General features: G+C 36.0%; 2 protein-coding genes across 2 annotated transcripts in view; one reads left to right on the top strand and one right to left on the bottom strand.

The window, feature by feature from the left end:
- LOC109067716 (transmembrane protein 263-B-like) overlaps positions 1-6,787 on the top strand; it is a 29,690-nt gene extending 22,903 nt beyond the window's left edge. The window contains exon 3 of the mRNA XM_042753733.1: positions 4,937-6,787. Coding sequence (XP_042609667.1) covers positions 4,937-5,217 — 281 coding nt within the window. The 3' untranslated portion in view covers positions 5,218-6,787. The remainder of the gene's footprint in view (positions 1-4,936) is intronic.
- Positions 6,788-12,341: 5,554 nt separating this feature from the next.
- On the bottom strand, positions 12,342-15,797 carry LOC109067715 (carbohydrate sulfotransferase 1). Its single transcript, XM_019084628.2, has 2 exons — positions 15,122-15,797; positions 12,342-14,225 (listed from the first exon to the last, which is right to left on the bottom strand). Exon 2 carries the CDS (start codon positions 14,164-14,166, stop codon positions 12,904-12,906), a length of 1,263 nt encoding a protein of 420 aa, XP_018940173.2. The 5' UTR covers positions 14,167-14,225; positions 15,122-15,797; the 3' UTR covers positions 12,342-12,903.
- Positions 15,798-27,271: the final 11,474 nt, after the last annotated feature.

Below are 27,271 nucleotides of genomic sequence, written 5' to 3'. Positions count from 1 at the left end.
TTGTTGTCTGAGAGATTCATATGCAGCATATAATGTTCAACTAATGGAGGTTTGTGCCATGTATTGTTTGCGTGTTGTCAGTGACTTATTATTGCACTATTATTTGGCTGCCATATTCTATTCTATTGTGTTGGATATGTGTAGGATTGCCATTCCAGAATTTTTGCATACATCGCATTGTTGTCACTCTATGCTATTGATGACTGTTATATGCATGCAGTGTCCAAATTATAGACTAATATTTATTTAACATTCATTACCCAAGTACCCATGGGCACATAGGCAAGACCATAATTATATCCTTTTAGTTTAATGGGACTACCAATTAATGACATGGTGGCAGAGTGTTTTTGACCGGTTATCAGCAGTGTTATTGTAATTCTTGCCCTGAATTTAACTGAATTACAACAGTTGTCATTTACAAAGTTGTTCTTAAAGCCTGTGTGAAGCTCACAATCAGTTGCCTCATTCATAAACCTGTACTGTTCTGGCGTAAATTGTTGCAGATTCTAACACAAGTTTTGCAGCATTGTGCATAAGAACTTATTCATGAACAATTTACACCACAACTGACACATGAATACAACAGTTCATTTAAAAATCTATTTATGAATTTACAGGTAAATTGATTGTTGCATTTTAAGCTATAGTAGATTTATGAAAATGTATGAGTCACATTTTATGTTGACATAAGAATGAATTAATGAGTTGACGTAAGAATGGATTTACAAACATTTGAAAATTTCTCTTCATATTAATATGATTTTACATTAGAATGCATTTATGAGCATGCAAAAATTGTTTGCTATATGAATGTCACAATTTATGTTAGATTTATGTTAAATTTTGAACAACGAAAATAGCTTGTTATATGAATGTGTCAGTTTACATAAGAATGGATTTACAAACAATATACATGAACAATATATATCATATGAATATGAGTTTATATTAAAAGGTATTTATGAACATATGTGAAAATCGTTTGCCATATGAATATCACATTTTAGGGTAGAATGTCTTTATGAACAATTTAAATGAAAATTGCTTGTTATATGTGTCAGTTTATGTAAGAATGGATTTACGAACCATATACATAAAAAAAATTCTCATATGATTTTGCATTACAGTGTACTTAACAATTTATATACATAGTGTGACATATGAATGTCACATTTTATATTAAAATGGCTTTACAAACAAAATTGCTTGTGATATGAACTTTATCTTATCATATAATTGTGAGTTTACATTAGAATGCCATTTATATGAGAATTTACGTAAGAATAAATGATTTACACAAATTTAATTTCACGAACGAGGTGTACAATGTGGATTCTGTTTAGGTCTACTTATTATGCTAAGAGAAACATGAGTCATCTTTATTGGTCTGCCCTTCCTTCATTGGAAATAATGTATGAAAATGGAATTTTAGAAATAATCTCATTCTTTTTTGAAACATGCCTCACTGATTTTGCGCACTCAGGCTTAATGCAAAAATGGAAGATTGCTTTAAGGTTAGGTAGTGTGGAAAGCTATTAGTAATTACATCTCCCCAGGCCCAGATGGCAAGAGTTAGGTCTTAATTGCATGTGTAGCATCAGGACGAGCAAGTTTTCTTACCCACCAACATCATCTATGATCAGCCATTTTACCACATTATCGTTGACCTCCTCAACTGCTGCCTTGTTATCTAATAATTTGGTTGTTTTGCCAAAAAAACAGAAATTAAACTATTTAAAAATTTGGTTCTTTATACCAGTTATCAGATATGATTAAAATTTGTCTTAAAAACATAAGACAGTCGCTAGTCTACACTGAAAGCGAGTAACTCCCAGTATAGAAATGGCGTAGAAGCAAGAGCTTTATAGCAGTAGGGTTGCCAATTGTTCTGTATAATACAGAATCGTCCCGTATTTAAGGCATCACAGACACGTTCCATATGAAAGCTATACAGGATGCAGTTTGTCCCGTATTTAAGGCATATGCAGTATGACGACCTAAACCATACGAATTAACAAACTCTAAATTAAAAATTAATCATTCTTTTTTGACAAGTGTTTGATTTGTGACCATAACCATTCGAGGAAGGCTTTAAAGGGATAGTTCACCCAAAAATGAAAATTCTGTCATCATTTACTCACCCTCAAGTCGTTTCAAACCTGTTTGAGTTGCTTTCTTATGTTGAACATAAAACAGTTGGTGGTTCCCATTGACTTCCATAGTAGGAAAAGAAATGCTATGGAAGTCAATGGGAACCACCAACTGTTTGATTACCAGCAATCTTCAAAATATCTTCTTATATGTTCAACATAAGAAAGCAACTCATACAGGTTTGGAACGACATGAGGGTGAGTAAATGATGACAGAATTTTCATTTTTGGGTGAGCTATCCCTTTAAGACCAAGCGGAATCCTCCGCCGGCTGGTCGCTCCCGTTTCACAGTGAGCGGTGTTTGGTTTTTTTAATGTCCACGTTTCGACTTCAGCAAATCAGTTTGAGCGAATGCAAACAACGTGATTCCAACACCTAGCCACGCAAGAAAACATGCAGTTTACCTGAGGAAAGACGGGATCAATAAGGAAAGTCGTCTTTCTCGAAGGTATACCTAGATAAATCAATTTACCTCTAAAAAGAACAGTATTTATTCAAAATAAAAATTTGTGGTAAATATACTGTTCAAATGTTTAAGGTCAGTAAATTTATGGCGTAATGATGCTGAAAATTCAGTGCTGCGTCAAATAAATTAAAGTATCCAATATTACAAATTGCAATAATATTTCACAATATTACTGGGGTTTTTTTTCGGTATTTTTGATCAAATAAATACAGCATTGAAAATCAAAAAAAAATACACCAGTGTGTGTGTAAAAAACATTATAAACCTGAAATATATATATATATATATATATATATATATATATATATATATATATATATATATATATATATATATATATATATATATATAGGCCTGTGTGTGGCCTTATTCTGTTATTTTTCTATGAAAAAACACGATTGTCCCTTATTTTTCCTTTTTTGAAGTTGGCAACCCTATATAGCAGGCATGTTTCATACATAGGCTATTAATGAATTTCGACATTTGAGAGGAAAGCAAGCTTTAGTTAAATCCGTTCATCTCCTGTTTGGTCGCATCTCACAAATATTTCACATCAAGGCTGGTTCTGTCGATCTCAGCGTGTGTCAGTTGTTTATATGCGTGCGTGCGTACGAACTACGTGTGTGGCGACCTTGACTGCACCACAAAGTTTTCCTGCCGCCGTCCCACGGGACTCATCTGAACACGCGCTGCTTGTCATTCACACGGCTTCTCGGTGGCACATCGATTCACCAGGGAGCTCATCGTGCAACCCAGCCACGCGGTCCCTGACAGTATTGATTGAATGTAAAAGATATAATTTCTGTTCACAGTCCGCAGAGTATTGTGGGGTGTGTAAATGCTAGTTGTCTGTCGGAAGGAAAAGAGTCTTTTTTTCTTTCTTGTATTCTGCCAAAGGAACAACAGAGGGGAAAGATGATGCCATTTGGACAGAGAGTGTGTGTGCTTCAGAACACATCTGCTCAGTGTATTACTCAGTGTCAGGCCTGTAGATGTGAGCTGATTTCAAAATGCTGCCCTCAAGCTTTAAGTCTCACATAACCAACACAGAGAGGAAAATAAACAATACTTACATAAAGACTATTATTTTTTCGGTGAGTGTCCTGAAACACATGTTTCAAAATCATGGATTTAGGAACCAAGAGCTCTTAACTGAAAAATTGCACTGTTGCATTGAGATAATAATTATGTTTGCTCTGGATTGATTCATAAAAGGTGTTTTGGGGGCCACTGGAAGAATGTCAGCATGAGGCCGGATTTTAATGTTAGTTTTTTTTTTTTTACATTGCCACATATTGTTTGCATAGTGGTTTCGAGGTGTTTGCTTATTGGTCCAAAAATAGGGAAAATAAGACATTATTGTTGTTGTTAATAATAAATTAAATAAATAATAATAACTATATATTTACTGTGGATATTATGTTTTATTGTTGTCTAATACTAATAATAATTTACTTATTGTGTCAAAAAACAACTAAAAATAATAATTTGTTTTTTGCATATCAATTATTAGATGCTTAAACAACAAAATAGTCTTCACTGGTCATAAAAAGACAAAAATGGGTCACTGTGGTCTAACTTAAAGGGATAGTTCACCCAAAAATGAAAATTAGTTCAAGATTTACTCACCCTCAGGGCATCCTAGGCGTGTCTGACATTCCTCTTTCAGACAAACACATTCTGAGTTATATTCAGCATTGTCCTGTCTGTTTCAATCTGTATAATTGCAGTGAATGGTGCCCCTGTTTCTGTATCCGAAAAAAAAAAAAAGTATCCATCCATCATAAAACTACTCCACACAGCTCCGGGGTGTTAATAAAGGCCTTCTAAAGCGAAACGATGCGTTAGTTTGTAGATTCTTAAATGTAGATTCTTAAAACTTCATAAACTGTAATGTCCAGCTTCTGGTCACTCAAGCAGGTGCGTTCACAACAAGGCGGTCGAGCGTATGACATTTAGGTGCACTATCCCTTTAATATTGTGACACAATGACTAATGTAAATAAGATAAATAATAATAAAAAAAGTGTGCATTAAAGGTTAGTACACTAACATATAACTAACATGTTATTTTATTATAATAATCATCAACATCATTCTTCTTATTATTTTCTTATATTCTAAATATTGGTTTTGTATTTTTTTTTTATACAATTTTGGTTCTAAATTTATTTATCTTACCATGCACATTATTTATTTAAAATTAAAAAAAATATATATTTCCATAAATATTATTTCTTGTAATATTTATAATAACTGAAACGATTAAAAAATACTTTTAACACTCTAAATGATTGTTTACACTACTCTTTTTCAGACTTGGAGAAAGACCACCCTAAGAATGAAGCAGGCGTGGTGTGGAGAGTGACAGGCGGGCTGTTCAACCTCACCAGAGGAGCGGTGGGCGCCACCCTCGGGGGGGTGGCCTGGGTAGGCAGCAAGAGCTTTGAGCTGACCAAGACGGCAGTGACGAGCGTTCCCGCAGCTGGAGTGGGATTGGTCAAAGGCGGCGTCTCCGTGGTAACGGGAGGGGTTGGGGCAGTGGGGTCTGCAGTAGCCGGTAAAGTTACACCAAAGAAAAAAGACAAGTCGGATTAGACTGGCTGACTCGCTTCCACCCTTTGTTCGATTCGGTGTGTCTGTGGATGTCTGCCTGGATTGTTCTCACTTTCAAGAGGGTTGGAAAGCAGGTGGAAGGTTCATTTAGCCCATGGGAAAATTACTGGTTTGCATTCACCAAATACAACCCTACTTTGTTAAGTTAATGTAAAGAACTGCAACACGTTATATAAACACACTTCAACCGCTGCTGCACAGGTACATGAGATAATTGGGATCTTACGCCTTTTGTGTGCTTATATGTTTGTGTGTATTTTTGAGTGTCGGCTGAATTATGTATTATTAGTGCGGCGAAGACTAGCTTTGCGACAAAGACAGATCAAATGCTGATATCAGACACATTCTTCATGAAATTGTCCACTTTTTATACAAGAAATGTTATACCAGCAGCTATTCTAAAAAGAAAAACTTGGTTTAATTTAATTTTTCTGTAATAGCAGTTCTTGTGTACACAAAATTTGCTCTAATTTCTGTATAAAACATCCATAAAAATTCAAGTATGCATAATTATTCCTCAAATATGTTGATCTTGTTTCAAGCCTGTCTTTGAAAAAAATAATGTGAGAACTTGCAAATTAAGTTGAAGTATTATTATTTAATTCATTAATTTAATACACATGACACTAGATTACCTTCATCAACTGATAATGTTAGGTTTAAACTACATATTCTCACATGTTCTTCGTTTTAGTGTTACCGACCACAATATGTTTTCACAGTTCGCTGTATTATTATCATCGTCACGTTCTCATCAGTCATAAGTGTAGAAATCTCTGAACGGCGGTTCACACGTCATTGGCGTAGATTGCATTAATGCCGAGTCTCCAGTGTAAACACTCCATTTTGTAAGACAATGTTTGAGCTGTTGAAATTGAATCTGTAGCCAGGAAACCAGTGCCTGGAGTTAAGAAAAGAAATTATTTGCATCTTAAAACGACGTAGGGAATCCGAAACTACACATTTTTTCCAGTCTAAAATACTTTTAAGCATTCACGCTTCATTTTCTCCTTGTGAAGCATCGCTTGTAGTTCAGCTGAGATGATGTTTTATTGGCCGTACATATGCCTGGATGTCTTGGGAGTTTTAAAAGCTCACTGTGGAGTGTTTAGTGTTTCAGAACAGGGCAAAGTAACCACAGATGTATTCCCTGCTACCCTTTTACAGCTGTTTACATCATAGAACCAGCACAATCGAAAATGTGCACATTTTGAGTATTTGTTCGTACGTTTCTGTCGATTTTCTCCACTGCTTACATGTTTGTCTCCTTTTTTACTTTATTTATGCAAAAACAAAATATGGCATATTATTATATTGTTGCAATGCATGCTTGAAGCTCTAGTTCTCCGTACAACATGCTGTTTAACTTACAACATGCTGTTAATTGTGAGTACGTATTTCATTTTTTCTACTTTCTGGTAGGTACCAATGTCTTGAAGATGCTGTTACTATAAACTGGACTTTTAAGACCAAGTAGATTTTGTCTATAATAGAACTATTTTTGCTAAATTGATGCTGTATTCTACAAATAAAGCATTCTGTATTTTAGAAATGCATGACTTCTTTGTATTTGTATATATTTTGAGTAAAGAAGAATGTCCTGCAATGATCCTGTTCTGAAATAGGTGGGATTTAATTGATCTATTATTCATTTTTAGCTTTAATCATTTATGCAACATTGAATGCACTAACAGACCAGATCTGGATTGTATAAGCAGTTTATAAAAGTAAGTGACCGCATAATTCAGGTCACATAGTAATATCCACATTTTATTAATGCTGCATCACTCTGACAAAAGGTACACTTTTAAACTCCACTTCTATTCACAAGGTGAAAAATAAATGGGTTACATTTTTCTTTTAAATAGGAAAAATATCTATTTCTTTCATATGGCAGTACACTAGAATCTTTAGATTATATGTCAGGTGTCCAGTTTGGGCAAATCCAGGTCTGTTTAAACCTTCTTGGTCTTTTCATGGAATACTGACTCAGCAGAAAAAATTATTGAGCCAGTCAGGGGTTTTATCTCCGAAAACAATTGCACGCCTCAACAACATCATTGTTCCACGATATTAACCAAGGACATTAGTGATTTTAGTATCAAGTAGTAAATGCACCATAAAAGGGCAAGTTGTTATGTGGCTTTTTAACCTCACACTTTTTCGTAACCAGGTGAAACGCAATAAAGCTATAAAAGGTATCTCTTCTGTGAAGGGTGAAAATCATGAGTTTTTGTCTTTACCCAGAGCCAGAGCCATTTGGTTTTAGGGCCCCTTACTGTACTGTGAAGATGTGTGAGAAATAGAAGATTGATATGTCACGGTGTGACCTCTTATATAAAGCACAAGCTTTAATTGTGAGGGTTGCAGTAAAGTGGAGTAGATTAGATATTTCTTATATTTTGGAAAATATAAATTGAATTCGTACAAAAAAAAAAAAAAACACATCATATTACAGCCGCAGTGTCCGAAGATGTAGTGTGACCCCTGCTAACAAGCTGATAATCTGAATCAGGTGTGTTAAATAAAGGTGACGTACAAAATATGCAATTATGTGGCTTGAAAACCACTGTCCTAACTGTAAAAGAACTGCTGGATCATTGAAAGAAAATTCGATCTGTTCGATCGAAAGAATCGATTTATAGAAACAAGTCAGACTTGTCACTGCAAGCACAAAACGGCTAAGCAACATTGAATTTTACTAGATATTCTAGACACACCTAAAATGTAAATAAATAAATAAATAGGCCTTTTCATGACACTTTGCAAGAATTATGGGAGTAAAATCTGTTAAACTGTAATTGTGTTCTATGAACACAATAAGCATTCTCAAAAAAAAAATGGGTGCAAAAAGATGACCGCATTAAACTACCTTCAACTATTGAACATTAAAAGAAAATGTAAAAAATGTATAAGCATTAACATAGTACCACAACAGACTGTGAATCACCCCTAAAACTTGGTTATTTCCACAGCAATACTGACGTGTTAAATATCACTGTAGTAATAAATGTCTGTATAATGTAACATATTTGCCTTAATGAAAAATGTTCATTAACGTTAACACTGAGTGATATTATTTCTAAGTGATTTCCATTGTTTTGTTCGATGTCAAATATTGCATTTACATGCTGTTATTCATGAGATATAAATTGGCCTAAATTGGGAGAGCAGACCATAAATGTGCAGTATATGTTGTCTTTATACATAGATACAGCACAGTACAAAGCAAAACTGATTCTTAACATATTAAAATACCAAGCATTACCTTACTCTCCTGACGTCTGAAAATAAATAAAAAAATAAATAAATCAAGAAGGAAAATGTGTAGTTCATTCATTTAAGCTGAAGGATAAGGATTACTATTTGTAGCCTAGCCTTATGATTTGAAATAATTTGTTTCGGTCTTTTTCCGTGGAACTTTCCAAACCGGAAGTGCCTCCCATAATTTAAAACAGTGCTCGCTAGCAAAAGATAGAACGTGAAAAATGTGATGAATACAAATGAAAACAAATGGCAACAATCTGTGGCATCAATGGAGAATCTACCACAACTGCCAAACCTTTCACTTAAATAAATTGTGTTTATATTTCAATCGAGAATGAAAAATGAATGGTTGTATGATAAGTAAGTGCTCATTGACACGAGGACAAGTTTTCCGAGGTAAGACATTTTTCCTCATATCAATAACTTTGAAAATAACAAGATTAATGTCTTGATAACATAAAGGTGCATATTACTTAGAAGTAACATTAATGCTGAATAAAAGTAAAATGCCGACTATTCAGATAAACCAGCCTTGACAATTTGAATTCAGAACTGAATTGCTATGAAGAACTATAACAAGAGAACAGTGGAATCTCTCTCTTGTTGTCTCTCCGTGAGGCTGTGTTATTTATAAACACTTACATTTACTCTGAAAGATATATGTGGAAAACATTTAGGGAGTCATTTTGTACGTTGGACGTCGTAATGAACATAGCAGGGTAGAAGCTAACATGATACTCTGCAGCATTGGGGAAATTTGTGTTTGTTAGATTAAAAATACAAAATGTGTAATAAAGTAAGTATGCAGGATAAAATATTAAGAGCGTTTCTTGACCATAACGCGGCACAATTCAAAGAACATTTGTTTATCGCGATTTCGTTTATGGTCCAGAGGCAGCCCCGCCCACAGTGAATCTCATTGGCTGATTGTCACGTCATGCAGCAATGTGGCGTTCAGTGTAGACATACAGTATTTTTTGTTGTTGAAAACGTAGATAACAACCTTACAACGTGATTAAACAACACAAACAACAAACCTTACACTACAGAAAAAAAAAAAAAAATTAATAAAAAAAAAAGTCATGTTGTTTTGTAAAGTACACAGGCTTTAAATTTGACATTATTGTAAAGCCAAAAGAAATTAATAAAAACAATCAAAAATATATTTCCAAACCATATAATGTACTAAATACTGAAATCAGGGTCTAAACTACCCTCAGGTGATACTACAGTACATACAACAGCTAGCGAAAGCAGTGAGTGTGAGTCAGTGCACAATGTTCCAAAATATAGTTTGTATCCTGGAGTCTCTTAATCACAATAAGAGGCTTAAATGGTTTTCTTAATCACAATAAGTGGTATAAATGAACAACATCTCTACTGAGAAGATCTCAAGCATTTTGAGATGGGCAGTGAGGAGCATGATAAATTGTTATCCTCTGAAGAGTGCTTCAAGTTCAACAAAGCAAAACCCGGCATCTGCTACCGTTCATGTATATATAATCTCAGAATGCTAGAGTCAGCTTCTTGGCATTTGGGGACGGGAGACCTCTGTTGAGTTCTTTTTTGTTCTCATCACTGTATGTGTTAAGGAAATAAGCTCCCTCAGCATAGTAAAGACCCTGTGTGATGTACAAACAAATTTAAGTGGGTAATTTACACAAAGAGTATATGCTTTTAAGTAGCACTAACGCCCTTGTTTTAAAACTTTGGTTTCTAGCTAGCGTATTTTTTAGCTGATCTCCATTGTTGTAGCCAAATTATTGGTGGCTTTTTGGCAAAGGATGGTGTGAGATGACTCAAAGAGCCAATTACTTGTGCCCTTTAATGGGGTTAATGGAAACAAGTTCAAGTTAGCCAAACAAATGGTTTAAATGTGAATAGAAATTTTTGATACTTACAAACCTCAGGTCATTGAATAAGCCACCTGCCAAGAGAGTATGTGCGAGTGCCTTGAAACATTAATAACTTCTTACAGTTCTCAAACTTTACTGAATTACAAATAATATTTTTGCCCTTTTTGTCACTTTTATTGACAGGGAGAGTCAATAAGTGATTGGAAATGATGGGGAAATAGGATTGGCAAATGACACAAACCAGACTGGGACTCAAATTGCCTGGATTAGCACCTCAGAGCCCATGCACTAACCACAAGGTCATGGCTTGTAATTATAATGGCTATATTTCTGGCATTAGTAGATATTATAAGTTAGGTAATAAGCTTATGCACAGAGTTTCCGTGATATTATTTAAAGCTTGCATAATTGATAATCGCACTACGTTTCATTGGGTTCATTCTTTTCGCTTTGTAAACATCAATGCTGAACAGCTAGCACTTCCACCATCTCAAGGTAAGACTTTAGTGCACAATCATTCATTCCTGAAGTACCTCCAAACAAGATTAGTACTTTGAAAACAGAAATGGAGTTATTATATAAGTTTAAATGCACCTCAATGTCTACTTTCACGATTATCATTGTACTTTCATATCCTGTATTGCCCTGCAATGTGCTGTGTTTATAGTAATCACTGTCTTTATCAGTCTTATTCAGAAAAATGCCATTTCAAGTGGAAAAAAAGTACTATGACTTGGCAATTCAACTCAATTACCAAAGTAGACGTGATTAGATATTTTTTTCACACCACAAGGGGGGGCCATTTCTCCTGGAAGTCCTGAAAAATCAAAGAAACAAGAAAAGTCTATACAATGGAACCTTAGATGACATTAACACAGCAATGTCTTTGGTACATGACTGTGGAAAATGTATATCTGATGACAATCTCATGGAATGAAAGAGAATTCATTCTCGCACCCTCTTCATAGTCTCTAATGCTGCTGACACTGATCTAAAAGTGAAGATTGAACCATTAATATACTCCATTAAAACTGAATGAGGGTTAGCAATTGAGAGTTGAAAGACCTACAGTAAATGTGAATCCAGATTATCAAGATTATGTAAAATCCATGAAGGATTAAAACAAATTAAGGCCATTGTGACAAACCAAGCAAGAGTCATACACAGCTGTCTGTTCATTTTCATCTATACATGAAAAAAGTGGTTTCGCCAGTGATTAGATCTTATTTATGCTTCTCTACATTTATTAAGATTTCAAAAATAGCATACGTCTCTTTCACATACATCGAGCCAAACATTGTTCCATGGACACTAAATACAAATTTATATGCGCTGAATCAATGAAGATTAGTGATATGATGATGAGGACAGCCACTAAAGAATGAATAATTTCATGCATTTCATATGAAAATGTCTAAATGTACATTAAACTACCAAATTGTCCAATCTAAAAACTTGATACACTAGAACAAAAAACTTATATCATTGTGATGTATCAGTTGAATTTTACAACTTATTTGTAAATCATAACCATCCAAAGCAAGCAGAATGAAGTGCATGAGTTTACTTTAGATTTGCTTTTTTTACCCGGATACAGCACCAATGTATTATGCATTCTAAAAGCAAACCAAACACAAGCTTAATCCCCCAAAACTCTAGACAAGACTTTACACTGAGGCTACGTTTACACGACAACGATGTAGTCAAAAACAGAAACGTTTTTCCCTTGCGTTTTTAAAAATTTCACGTATACACGACAACGTATTTAATACGATTCACACATCTGCGAAAATTACCAAAAATGCTTTATTATGAATGCCAGGCCAGTAGTTGGCGCTGTCACCTTGTTAGTAAACAGTACCTGTTGGCAAAATCGACACATACTGTGTATGTCTAACACATACTACGCACGCGCATGATGTCACTGTTTTCCAAAAATCCCGTATTAAGTGTTTACACGGAAACGATGGCGGTGGCATTCTCAAAAACTTGCACTTTGAAACCCGTTTTCAGTCCCCAAAACACCGTTGTCGTGTAAACGAACAGGCAAAACGCATAAAAAGTTTCCCATTTTTGGTTGAAAACGTTGTCGTGTAAACGGCCACTGAGAAACAACCTGAGAAATAGTCTGACTGTGACATTCACAATTTTATTGCACGGCTGTTATTATACATGACAGCATTTCAGTCCCACATTAAAGATTTCTTGAGAATAGTCTGGGTTCTTTGACCGACAAAATATTCACATTCACTGTTGTCAAAGCAATGACCAGCATACAGAATTTCTTTGTCAATAGTGTGTCGCTCTGCTCTAATATATAAATAATGAACATTACCATCTCAATGCAATCACTGCAATCAAGGTGAAGTTGAGATCTCTTTACAGCTAAGTGTTTTGGTTCTTGTGCTGTTCAGAAAATCATAGGGTGTCTGCGAGGGAGTCTCCGAAGTAAAAAAAAAAAAAAGTTCATAGTGCAAATGTCAATCACATTAAGGCAAGAATATAAATGTAGAAAAATAGTTGTGCGTGCACATGATTACCTTTGTTACAAAAAAGGTATGAAGGTTTTGTCCTCAATGAGAGAGAGCGACATGTTTTTCAGCTCCTCGGGGGAGTTGACAGCTTTGTAGCCGAGCTCGTCTAAAATGTGCTGACAAACAGTTTGTGTGTAATCAACTATGTCATGAGACAATTTCAACCTCCAGCTCTCTGCATTGGCCGCTGAGTCTCTCAACGTGCCATACTTATGCTTTGCTGACACGTCGTTATTGCCTCTTGTGTTGTTGTGTATCCAGTCCACCACACTTTTTTCCAAAGAAAGACCAAGGAATTCATAAACCTCCTTGGTTTTTTGGAGTGGATTCCTGGCTAGGTCCTCGTATCTCACCAGCATGTACCGTCCACGAAGCCACGGCGGTCGGCTCAAGCCGGTGGACACCGAGTTCAGAAAGTCGTCGCACACTGTCGTGAGCTGAGTCAAATCCAAGTTGTAAGGTTTACGGCCTGTGGCTCTCCAGATCCGCCATAGGCGGTATGTGTCCCGAAAGGTTTCAATCCTAGAAGATAATATCCCACGCGGGTCTCTCACCAGCTGGATAACTTTCAGATTAAGCCGAGGGTCCTCAATAAGTGCCTTGAGATCATTGACCTCTGGAATACGCACTGTTTTAATGGCTACATGCCGTCTTTCCCGACATGATTCGGTAGCGAGGGTTAAGTTAAGGGAGGCACACTTTCGAACACAATCCCCCTCTTCTATATTGCCATCGCTGGGGCTGAAAGCATCACAGACCGGCATAGAGCAGAGGGCTTTGCTAGCTCCTCGTCTAAACAATTTATCAGTGGTATGGTTTGCCGGCTGCGGCTTGATGTAACTCTCTAAGAAATACAAGTCGCAGTTGTACAAGCTTCTAAGAAGGTCACGACTGGCTCCCAGCATCACTCTGCGCTCAACAGCATATCTGCTGGGAGAAAGGTGAGGGATTAAGGTTGTTTGGACATGATAGAGAGGTTCAAAGAGATAGAAAACATCTGAGTGCTGGTTGAACAACTGTCCAACGAAAGAGGAGCCGCTACGGGTGGTCGCCAAGATGAGGATGTGAGTCTTCCTGGAGGAATTGTAATTAAAATATGGGTACTCATCACACATCCGATCGAAGGACTCTACATCCTGTCCCAAGCCACAGTTCAAAGGGTTAGGAACAGGGCATATATGAAAAGGCTTTGCTGTGAAAGTCCTGATTGCTGTGTATTGGATCGCTATGGACACCAATGCAAGCAGAATCACAGCCTTCCAGGAACATTGCATGGCTGGGTAACTTCATTTAGAAGATGCAGTCCGATTTGATTCTATACACAAAGACACAGCTGAAAGAAAAGAAAAGAAAAAGAAAGAGCTCAGTGAGTTCAAAAACAAAATGAAGAGATTTTAATAATGTATAACATTTGATTACATTTTAAACAGGTCTGAAATAAAGAAATTGATCTATGAACTTTAAACAGTTAAAAAAAAAAGTGCTTCATAATGCATCAATATCAAAAGCAAATAAAAATTTTAACTCCAGGTATGAAAGACTAATTTAAACTTGAGTTTCTTGCTAAACTTTAATTTCTAGCAAAGGCAAATGTGCCTTCAATATATATATATATATATATATATATATATATATATATATATATATATATATATATATATATAGGCTATATATATATATATATATTATTGCATTCTGCACTATGCTTCACAATGCAAGGCTTCATCAGTCGTTTATTGCAATATGACGCTTTGATAAACTACTTCACGTTTTAATGCAACCACACTCCTACAACTAAACTGCTTCCTATACAGGCATTTACACAAGCCTGAGGTATTTTGTTTTTCCCATGGGGAAACCAGCAAAGGTTCAAGCAAACCAGCATCTAGAATGCAGACAGGTTACAAAATCAGTTCTTTTCAGAAACTGGCACCGGTTCAGGCACCTGTAGAGAGATGCATTAATAACAGTCTTTCACAAAAGGCTACCATATGCATGCTTATTATGATAGGTTTGAAAGGCAGCCGTCGACGACCGCGCGCACCGAGTTCTGATTTACCGCAGTGCAACACAACTCGGTATTCAGTTGGAAATAAAAAAAAATAGCAGATCCGATCTGACTGTCGACTGTATAAAACGGTGACCAACTTCTCCCTTATTCCAGCACGAACATTTCAGACATCCAATAAGCTCGAAAATATCGTGAAATAAATACTTCGATATACTTGCCTCATATAAAGCTGTAAGGGAACATGACGAAAATTTAAACAAAAGAAAAAAATCAGCATATGCCGCGATGGCTTTACGTAGTCGTCCCTTAACGCCCGACATAGACGTTTTATCGCTTTAATTCGTGTGTTCAAATGTCGAGAGCTTCAAAATTCCCTAAAAACCGATGAAAAGGTCGTATATCCTCAAGCAGCTCCATTCATGTTTCGGGTAAAACATTCAAAGACGGGCTCCGTGGAGAGACAACGGATGAATAAGGTATTGATGCGCATCCTCAGACATCTCTCTGTGACTAAACACCGGACGGATATTTCGCTCGTTCGTCGTGAAGAGAAGACTGAAGAGAGGTGTGCCAGCAGGTCCCAGATTAAGTAAAACGTAGACAGCACTACGAAACCTTTTGCGAATATGCATCCACTTCCCTCAAAACCACAGTTGACAAAGGCTGAGGAGAGAGAGAAAAGCACGGGGGGAGGCAGATTTGGTTCACTATAGCCTACGCGTCCTCCCTCAGAACATGTCTGTGCTCGATGCTAAAGCCTTTAGACATGGAGTTAGTTTGGATGAAGTGAACTGGCATCTAGAAATCTCAGCGTATTTTTCAGCGCTATATTTTTGACGAGACCAGGATATATTTTAAGGAATATTCGAGGACAGACATGGCCAGCTGCATGGTGGATTTCCGTACTGACTGACTGACTGAAAGGCTTAAAAATAATTATGTAATGGCACAGTATGTGTAGAAATATTGTGCTTTCCACATTATGGGTGGTGTGTGACTTCCTCACATCACTGTTTATACACATAATTCATATCATCATATATTGGTTTTAACTATTAGTGCTATTTTTTACTGAACTGACCTTTTACATTTTTAGCTATACATTCATAGGGTACTACTGCAAAATAAATATTCTCACACTATTATTGCATATCTGTCTTTATTCATTGGAAAACAAAACAGAATGTTCTGATTGCTCTCATCCGTATAATGAATGTCAAGTTGCAAAAATTACAAAAAGGACCACAGAGTTGCTGTAACAGTGGTCTGTGTGACTCATTCGCTACATTGTAAGTCTTCTAAAGCCACTAATAGCTTTGTGTGAGGAACAGAGAGTAATTTAGGATGTTACTTGCTGAAACTCTCGCTCCTGTCGTAACTTTAAAATTGAATTTTGTGTTATTGGTAAATCTGGTGCAATGCATCTCGGCACATTTACATGCCATATTTGAGTCTACGTGAACACAAATGAGATTTGAGAGCTACAAAGGAGAAAACAAATAATGACTCTAATCTCAGGCTGTTATTCACACAGCTATTGTGTGTCCATGATGTCCAGAGGTTGGGTGTTGTTTGTCTCATGATTTGTTTCAGTATGGGCTTTACAAATTAATATAATCTTGATTCAATATAGCATCACTTAAAGTTGTGATATAACAGCAGTAGTGACAGATATTTCCAACTTTATTGTGTCACAAGTGAGTTTGAGGCTGTTTTGTGACTCTTTTTAGCTGACTCGTTTAACAGAAATGCTGCATAACAGTCATTTGTTTGCGCACAGCAAACACTGGGGTATAATGACATAATATCTGACTAATACCTTTGAGAAGCGGCAATATCTCTTGCATGGAAATATGATGGGACCGCTATCAGCTATCCATGTGTTGTTTTGATACTTCCCAAAAAAAGCCAAAGTACTTCCTCCCAATAACAGCGTAGATGCAGAATTCTCAGTTTTTGTCTTTTCTGTCAGACATTTTGGTAGAAACGTGTTTGGTCAAGTCTGGTGACTGTTATACACAAGATGGAGATTGCGGCCTCTGTTGTACAGTCGAAAATAATGTTGATTAAAGCAATGATGGAATTTGATGATTAACAAATCATTTCATTTTTCATCACGTGGACAGAAATGTATATTATTTAGAACTATGCTGCAATATGGTGCATCATTCTTTTCATTGAAATTGGTTATATTGTCCTCTCCCTGACTTCAATGGACATAATTTGGAAGTGGTGCAGGCTCCCTTTCATTGTTTTGAGAATATTAATTAATTTTCATTTAAGGTGAACAATTCCTTTAAGCTTGAAACCCGAGAGTGTCACCATAATTGTCACTTTTCTGCATTTTTGTTTTGATTTAAGCCTCGGGACAATGTAGCTAACAAAGCGTGATGGATGAAATTAATCTAAAAACATTGGACATGGAGGAACCAATCTGAAACTTGACATACTTTTCGAGTTCATTTGGACCACCAAGCTGCACTCTTCCATTCTTCACCTCATCTGCTGTGTCATCTCCTCTCTATCCATTCACCTGAAGCCAGACATTGGCATTTGAAATGGGGCTTTTCCCCCAGTTCAGCGTCTTGCAATCACAGAAGCTGCCAAATGTGAGATTATGGCTGGCTTTTTTTCGAAATCAGTTTATCTTTGTGTGCTCAACGCGAGCCCAATTTCAATCAGTGTGTGTGCTCAAGCATTTGAAAACGTCAGCCTGCATATCGGCAAGGCATAAAGTGTGCAGTACTGGGGTGAAGATGGGTGTGTGTCCCCTTTATCCACCCTGCTGAGAGCTGGTAATAAGCTTTCAAACGCAAATGATCCTCCCCGCTCTGTCCACCGAACACTGCAATGCATCACCGATTCGCCAGTTATTTTCTAGTGCTCAGAATTTACGGATCCTCTATGACAACCATGTCCACAGAAATGAGGAAACCCAAAGCATGAAACATGATTTCAATATGCGATTGTACTGTGCAAGAGGCAGTTGAAGCTAAGCCATAACAGACTTATGACAAACTCTGAAAGACCTTGTACACTCTGGCCTGGTTTAATGAACTAGTAGGAAGATCTACAATTAAATGTTTTATTTGTTCATAATTTCTCATCACATTCTATAAAGTTTTCCAAAATACTATGCTTTCTGTGCAGCTAACATGACTTTTTATTGGCCAGTAAAAGCTTGTCAGGCTTACAGCCAAATTTCTCTGGCTTAATAACCCAAACTTCACCTACACGGACTTAATGAATATGAGAACTGTCCGAGCGTTGTCTCTGATGGTTCATGCGTGAGTCAGGAACATTTGGGTCTCGGGTGGTCAAGGTTGTTCCTCTGTCGGATTTGGATCAGCGCCTCCAGACGAGACAGCTGACTTTATTTTCTGTAATTGAAAAGAGTTTGTGTGGGAGAGAAAGGGCTGGAAAACAGTGGGCCATCAAGTCCAACTCTAATTAAGACGGGAGCTGCCATGGTGCTTTCCATTACACCAAACAGCTCCCTGGATCTAAGAACAGAAGCCGCATATAGCAGATTAGCTGACTTTAGAACAACCCGCGATGAGAAGAGACCACACTCATGGTCTGTCAGTATTCCAAATAATAAGTGTCTTTTATTTATGTTTACATTTTAATTTTGTTTGCTCTAACAGAGGGGTTTGATTTTATTGGACAGGTGCTGAAGTGAATATGACAGTTGTTGAAAATGTGTTGCACTGGTGGGTAAATGTGGGTACTGTTGCATATAATTGTGTTGTTCTCCAGCAAGATTTGCCATAGAGAGCTCTGTGCTCAAGCATTTGAAAACGTCCACCTGCATATTATTGGCAAAACAAAAAAGTCATGATTAGCTACTGTATTTTTCCAGACCACAAGGGGGTGTCATTTCTCCTGAATGTCCTGAAAGGTTAAAAAAATAGACGTTAAAACCTTTTGCCAATCCAATGGTTGTTGGATAAACAAACATCTGCATGCAAATAATGTGAACTTTATCATTGCTTACTCTGTAATATTTACTCATAAACACATCTTGCTTGTCTTATTCAAATGTTTCGTTATGGTGCTAAATTTACTCCTGTTTGTATTGCATTTGTGCAGTTAATAAAAAGATGGTGAATGTGTGAAACTATTTAGAATTTGTAACTAAAAAGGTGTTCTTTCATAAAAGACATTCACTGTTGTTGAAGTAATGACCAGCATATTGAATATCATTAGTGTAGTGCTATGTTTAATACAAAAAAACATATAAGGGTTTAGTCTTCACAATGTTTTTCATGTCCTCGGGAGAGTTGACAGCTTTGTAGCCGAGCTTGTCTAAAAATTGCTGACAAACAGTTTGTGTGTAATCAACTATGTCATGAGACAATTTCAACGTCCAGCTCACTGCGTCAGCTGCTGAGTCCATTGATGTGCTGTACTTATGCATTTTTAGCAGAATCCCTCTCTTCCATATTGTCTTCGGAAAAACTGAAATTCTGTCCACTGTAGTGTATCTCCTCCACCCACTGATGAAACAGGTCCGGAGGGGATTGGCAGAAACGGAGGGCCGAGGGTCTGTGTGGCCCTCAATCCAGATGGCATCTGTTTGCACAGAGCATGTCAAGTACATGCTCAGGTCTCGGGACAGGAATATCAACCCATTCCTCCTTGAAGAATTTGGACTCTGTTGGTGTGTTGGGCATATTAAATGGCCTCTTGTAATACATTCTGCCTTCCAGCACATTGTGTCATGGTTTTGGGGAGCACAAAGAGCATTTTAAACAGCCCGAAGCCCTTGACGAGGGAGTAATTGCCTGAACGTGTTTTGATATGTATGTGTGGAGAGTTTTGGCAGCAATAAATGACTGCACAATTTTGTAATAGGTCAGTGAAAAGTACAGGGTCAAGAGCGCGGTTATGAATAATTCAGAATCTCCTCTTCAAGATGCTGTTGTGATGCCTCCATGTAACATTGCAAATCCCTTCAAAAATCCCAGGCTGAATAAAATTCCCCATCAATATGTCTGGATATGACGCTTTTTGTAACTTCACATGCCTCGCAGAATATGAGATTGAATATCGAAAGGAGATTGAATAGTCGTTTGCACTTAATCACACATTCTAGATGATTGGTTGAAGGCTCTTTCCTGTTGCTAATTAACCCCACACTGCCATCATGACTCTGAGATCTCATAAATTATTTTCACCGGAAATATTATTTTTGTTCAGACGTTACCGTGATTTCAATCTCTTTTTCATGGACCACTAATAATGATGTATGCCAAACAAATCACTTTTTCAGCCCGCTGCTCTTATGCTTTTTTTAATTGAAAGAGTCATTACAAAAGCCATATCAGCCCTAATGCTACAAGAACAAGAGCTGTAACGATTTCAGGTTATACTGGAAGCATTAAGTAAACAGTATAAGGAAAATTATTACTCATATGCCATGCATTTTTCCTTCTTGATATCAGCAAAATGTTTTCATTTTCTATGGTAGACATTTAATTTGATTTATCTGATCTAGATTAAACAAGAAGCTAGAATCTTAACTTAGGTTAATTAACTGCCGTGTCACTTTGTTTTATTCTTCTACACTATGATTTGTTTCTACGCAAATGGAACGCTTATGAAGTCATTGAGAAATATTGCCCACGGTTGTTTAATCATTTAACTTACGCTTTATGGTGACTTTAATGAGGGTGCAATTTAATAACCTTTATGATTCAGCGATATGAACAGCACCTCGCTTTAATACAGTGTTTTGTTAAAAAAATTGTTAAAGGAAACGTATGCCTACTATGTGCATCCAAATTCCTATTCTGTCCAACACACAGGGGAAAAGTAAGTGATGAAATTGTTTCGACAAAAATAAATAGAGAGCGAAAGATTATGAGTAAATGTGAGGGGTTGTTGTGGGCAAGTAATTAATCACAGGAAGTACTGATATCTTGATGTTGATTCAGTAACCGTGTTCTGGCAGATTTAGTAAATTCTTTCACTGGAAAACAGTCTGATTGTTTCAAACGGTAACTTCCGTGTTTGTAAGAATTTTAAACGGATCATTAAAAGGAATGGCTCAAAAGAGCCATGTATTTGATTTACTAAAAAGAACCGATTCGTAAATGTCATTTGTTCAGTATTTAACGTGTGCAACCTGCAAAGACAACTCAGCAGAAAGACTTGTTTTCTTGCTAATATTTTGCATTTACAACCTTTATTTTCATCACATTTAATTCAACCAGCAAACTCAGGTAAAATTGGACTTTTCGTCTTGGGATTGTAGATTTATTAGCTGTGCCTCATATAGTCAAATGAAGACATCAATATTTTTGTTTAGATCTGATTTGAATAGAATCGCCTGCATTATGTAAGACACTTTCAAAATGTGTAATTCCCTGGCTAATAAGCTGCCAGGGTTTCAGTAACTTTTAAACAAAAAAAAATACCTTAGGCAGAAACTATGGTTTCCATAATACCCCATATGCTTGTTACTTTTTATCATAAGTAGACTTTATTTTTCACATGTCTGTTTTGAGAATGCATATATGTTTAATTTTAGTTATAATGCCGTTTTAGTAATTCTGTAAAAGAATATTAATAACCTCTATAAGAGCCCATTTATATCAGTGAATTAAAGACTAATTATGTTACCAAATAACAAATAAATTCCATGTCACAGCATGTGCTTTCAGCATCCTACGCTGAGTACAAACTGAAATCCTTTTCCCTGAAATGTACCTCATCTATTCCACCTACTGATGGAACAGGTCTGAAGGGGACCCTCGTGACTGGCAGAAATGAAGGGCCAAGGGTCTGTGTGGGCGTTGATCCAGATGGCATTCTGTTGCTTAGTGCACACAGCATGTCAAGTCCAGGCTACATGCAGGACATGCTCAGATCTCGGGACAGGAATATCATTCTGTTCCTACTCAAAGATTTTGGATCCGTCCTCCTTAGTGTGCAAGAGAAAGGAGGAGCCGGACATATTTAATGACCTCTTGTAATACATTCTGCACTTCTTCTAGCACAATGAGTTTTTGGGGGGATCACAGAGAGCATTTTAAACAGCCCGAAGCCCTTGACGAGGGAGTAATTGCACAAATGTGTTTTGATATGTATGTGTGGAGATTTTTAGCTGCAATAAATGACTGCATGATGTTGTAATAGGTGAGTGAAAAGAACAGGGACAAGAGCACGGGTATGAATAATTCAGAATGTCCTCTTCAAGATGCCTTGCTATTATGATCCCTCCGTGTAACATTGCAAATCCCATCTAAAATTTCAGGATGAATTAAATTTCCTGTAAACATGTTTGTATATAACATACATACTTCTTTTGTTGCTTCATTTGTGGCTCAGGTCTAAAAGCATCTAGGTTAAAAGTATTTATTTAAGATGAATTAATTTTGGTGATGCAGAATTACTGAATATGAGATTGAGGATTGAAAGGAGATTGAATAGTCGTTTGCACTTAAACTAGAGACTTAATTAAACATCCTGTGGTTGAAGGCTCATCCCTGTTGCTAATTAACCCTACACATCTGTCATGACTCTGAGATCTCATAAATTATAGCCATCGGAAATATTATTTTTGTTCAGACGTGATCGTGATTTCAATCTGTTTGACTTTTATAGACCACTAATAATGATGTATGCCAAGCATATCGCTTTAAAGTGAAAGCAATCACTTTTTCAGCCCACTGCTCTTGTGCTTTGTTTAATTGAAAGAGAGTCATTACAAAAGCCATATCAGCCCTAATGCTACAAGAACAAGAACTGTAATGACTTCATGGCAGATAAGGGTACTGAATATAAGATGCGAGGGCGTTTAGTGATGTTTTATCTATTGGGGGTCAAGCTATTAATGGAGATTTTGTTTGTGTTTTTAAATTACTGAAATCGTTATGGTTATAGGTTATACAAGGTCAATCCAAACAATGGCATCATGATTTTTCTCAGTTATTAGAAAGTGACATTAACATAAAGGAAAGGTGTTAATGAAATTCTGTTATTTTTTATTCACAGTAAGCCTACCAATTTATACAAACATAAAACTACCTCAAAGGATCCTTTAATTTAAAAAATGTCATGTTTGAACTAGCAACGACAAAGCCACAGCAAAACCAAGCAACACAGTAATTGAAGTCTTTTCGTGAAAGTTACAGTGTTTTTGAATTGATTGAGTAAATGATTCAATGACTCCTTCAAAAAGACAATTACTTTTAAAATTATATTTTTGGGCTTTTTATTCCTTTTTTATTCAGACAAAACAGTGGAGAAATGACAGGAAAGTATTGGGTGGAGAGAGGGGAGCAGGATCGGCATAGACCTTGAGACGGGTCGCTGTGAGCACAGTTGCGCTGTAAATGTCAGAGCACTAACCAAGAGGCTATCGATGCCATAAGACAATTACTTTTTTTGTGAATCAGCAGACTGAAAAAAAAACAAAATTATACTACATTTTTTAAGGTAAGTGGTTGCAAATAGTTTATTTTTGCTACATTTAAAAAAAATAGAAAGTAAGTCAACTAAATTTATTTAAATGTAGCTAAAATAAATTGATTGCAGCCACTAACCTTAAAAAAAAGAGTAAATTCAATTAATAATTTTCACCAGTGCATTTCTGAACAAACGATTAGAAAAAAATTCAGTTGACTCATTCATAAAGTCTTGTCACTACCTACTGACAGTAGTGTTTATATATACACTACCAGGATTTTTTATGTTTTTTTAAATAATATTTTTAAAGAAGTCTCTTCTGCTCACCAAGCCTGCATTTATTTGATCCAAAGTACAGCAAAACAGTACAATTTTGAAATATTTTTACTATTCAAAATAATCATTTTCTATTTGAATATATTTTAAAATGTAATTTATTCCTGTGATTTCAAAGCTGAATTTCTAGAATTATAACTCCAGTCTTCAGTGTCACATGATCCTGCAGAAATCATCATAATATTGTGATTTGCCTCTTAAGAAACATTTATTATAATTATTAATATGTTGAAAACAGCTGAGTAGAATTTTTTAGGTTTCTTTGATTAATAGAAAGTCCTGAATCTTTTGTAACATTATAAATGTACTCAACTTTTGAGCATCCTTGCCAAATAAAAGTATTTATTTCTATAATCCCCCCCACCCCAAATATATATATATATATATATATATATATATATATAATATATATATATATATATATATATAATATATAGGTATCTTTATATATATACTCCAAGAGTTTAAATGGTATAATGTTAAAAAAAATTTAATTTATTTACATCAGATAAATACTGTTCTTTGTGTCTTTTTATTCATCAAAGAATTAAATTAAATTAATTAATTAAATATTGCCAGTGTGGCCTATAATAATAATAAATGTTTCATGAACAGCAAGTCAGCATATTAGAATGATTTCTGAAGGATCATGTGACACTGAAGACTGGAGTAATGATGCTGAAAATTTTGCTCTGATCACAGGAATAACTTACATTTTAAAATATATTCAAATAGAAAGCAGTTAAATAGTAAAAATATTTCACAATATTACTGTTTTTGCTGTATTTTGGATCAAATAAATGCAGGCTTGGAGAGCAGAAGAGAATAGTTAAAAAAAAAAAAAACATTAAAAATCTTACTGTTCAAAAACTTTTGACTGGTAGTGTATGTATAGTTAAACTGATCAATGTAAATCTGAGATTTCTATTGCCAGTATTTTCTAAGCAATAGTATGTTTAATCATAACATTGGTGGTTTGGGGTGGTTGTTATAAATACTGTCCAAGCTTGTTTCATCATTGACTACAATTAGGCTTTATATTGACTTTAATGATTGAGTAATTCATTAAACTAATGATTTAGCAATTGGCACATAATACATGGCCTTCATCATCTGTTAAGTCATATTCATGGATTTTTTCATTCTCAATAAAAAGCTAGACATTTCCTACATAATAATGGAATCAAAGCGCAATTCAAGCACTATATTGGATTCCCATATATATATATATATATATATATATATATATATATATATATATATATATATATATATATATATATACATACATACATACCAAGGGACCAAGAAGGCAAAGCCATGATGGTGTTTTGCACTCCCACAGTAATGATCTTCTCTCATTTGCAGTGCCCTCGCAACTGTCTCTTTGTCTCTTGAGGGACACTCTTGCATTACTCTTTTCCTCTAAAAAGTTTAACCTCCTTTACCTGCTGCTCCAAGCAGCTCAGCCACACGACAGAAATAATGTTTAGAGCCACCTTAAACATTGAGGACATTTGGGGCTGAGAATGTTTCTTTACATAAGGCATTCTGAAAAACCAAAGGCTTTGTGTCTTTCCTGAGCTAACTTAATTCCAGCTTTGCATGCAGGTTTTTGGGGTTTGAAAAGAAACTAAATTTTCTTCATATGAGTCTCAGTATGAACTGCTCTCAGAGACATCGTTCAAAGGCATAAGTATGTAGTCTCATATAAAACACAGGTTTCAAATTGTATTACATCGGTGCAATCAGGTCCGCACAGCCATCATTCAATACTTTAAGCGTTATTAAAATCACCCTTTTTCACCCCACAAAACCTCACCACTCCCATTGCTTCAAATTAGAAGGATCGTTTAGTGAAAATACATCACCTTCCTCTAATTATTTTGCCCTCTATTGGAATGAACTCTTTCCATCCATTTATTACAGTTTACTTAAATTACTGGCATCCTTTTCTCTTCTCCTACTCTTCCTTTTTTCTGCCTCCCTCTTGTTCCCTAAATAGATGCATTTCTAGCTGTCAGCAGAGTTTGTGGGACAGACCGAATTATGGAATCATATGAGCTTTGGGTGCTTTAATGGTTTTTCTATGGAGAAGATTACAGAAACAACACAAAGAGGCTATGTTGGATTAGGGCAGATATATTACATTGTGATGGATCGCAGAGCCAGGATTTGGCAGTCAAACCGAGCATAAAAGACGTCCATTTTTAGAAACATCCTATCAAACCCATCCCACCTGAGAACCATCAAATGTTCTTTTAATTGGAAATCTTTCATCCAGATTTTTAATGTGTTTCTGACGTGGCTAGTGACAATGATTCAGTTTGAAAGGTATTTTTTTAACTCTGAAGACAATGTGAAGAATTTTTTTTGTCTATACAATGAAAGTCAATGGGGTCCAAACCAACTTTGAATCACACTCTTTCATTGTATGGACAAAAGCAGCTCACAGTTTTTTAGAAGGAAAGTCATACAGATTTGGAACAATGAAAGATGAATATATGATGACTCAGTTTGTGTTTGAATGAAATGTTCAAAGCTGACAATCACCCTTACTTGGAAAGGAAGCGGTGAGCTAAACCGCCGCTCAGGAGGCCGAGAAGGGCCTAAAACAGGATGATCCTGGCTCTTGAGTGGGATACTAATGATGATAAATGGTGCATGTGTGGATTAATGAGAACAGAGGACCAGACGGGGGGAACCGGGAGTTCCGGAAGAAAATCTTTGTGCCGTCTTGCTCTAGACGCGAAGAGCTCAATCGTCGGTGAAGATACTTCACTGTATGCCCTTGAAAAGCAGGTCCATTAATTATATCTCCCCTGTGCAGAAAAGGGGGAAGGGACAGACCTGCCTGGAAGCTTCCTCATAATTACATGCTGCCTCTCCAGTAGAATCAGATGAGATGATTTTACCTGTGAACCATCTGTGTTATACTTCACAGTTATTGGTGAGAGAGGATATCAAGCAGACTCTGGATTTTTTTTAGTAACAGGAACAGTCTCGTGGGTGTGCAGCATTATCTCAAGGACAGGAAAGAAAAGAAGAATGACTTATGAACAGAAGTGCCATAGGTGTTTATTGTATTCCATGATTTTTTCATGACTTTTCAAATTGCACATGACCAGGCCAGAAGGAGTCTGCAAACCTTTTCTGCACAGATTTTAGGACATAGTCTGTAAAATTATTGCAAAAGCGGGTCACTTACACCAGATACTGAAAGCAAAGATTCACATACTTTTGCCCAAAACATATTTGATTATTTTCTGAAAAAAAAAAAAAAAAAAAAAAAAACATAAATTAATTGATATTTTTCGGTGGCAGTTTTTCATTTGTATGTTAGGTAGCAATTTTTTAATTGAATAGTGAAATAAATTGATTTAAACTGTTAAATTAATTTCTCCAGATTTCCTTCTGTGCTATAAATATTTCTTTCTTGTGTCTGTGATTTTATTTTATTTTATATTTGTGGGGTTTATTGGTTGAAATGTTTCTTTTTAATCTTCGAATGAAACCGACTGCACTGCTTACAGTACAAGGATCTTGCTCAACAAATCACACATTTGTATCTTTCTCATTTAAAACTGACAGGTACATTTTTCTGACATCTCCTAGAT

Source organism: Cyprinus carpio, chromosome B25 (assembly GCF_018340385.1).
Source record: "Cyprinus carpio isolate SPL01 chromosome B25, ASM1834038v1, whole genome shotgun sequence".
Classification (NCBI taxonomy): Eukaryota; Metazoa; Chordata; class Actinopteri; order Cypriniformes; family Cyprinidae; genus Cyprinus; species Cyprinus carpio.
The sequence above is the reverse complement of the archived record's forward strand: the minus strand, read 5'-3'. Positions and strand labels throughout refer to the sequence as shown.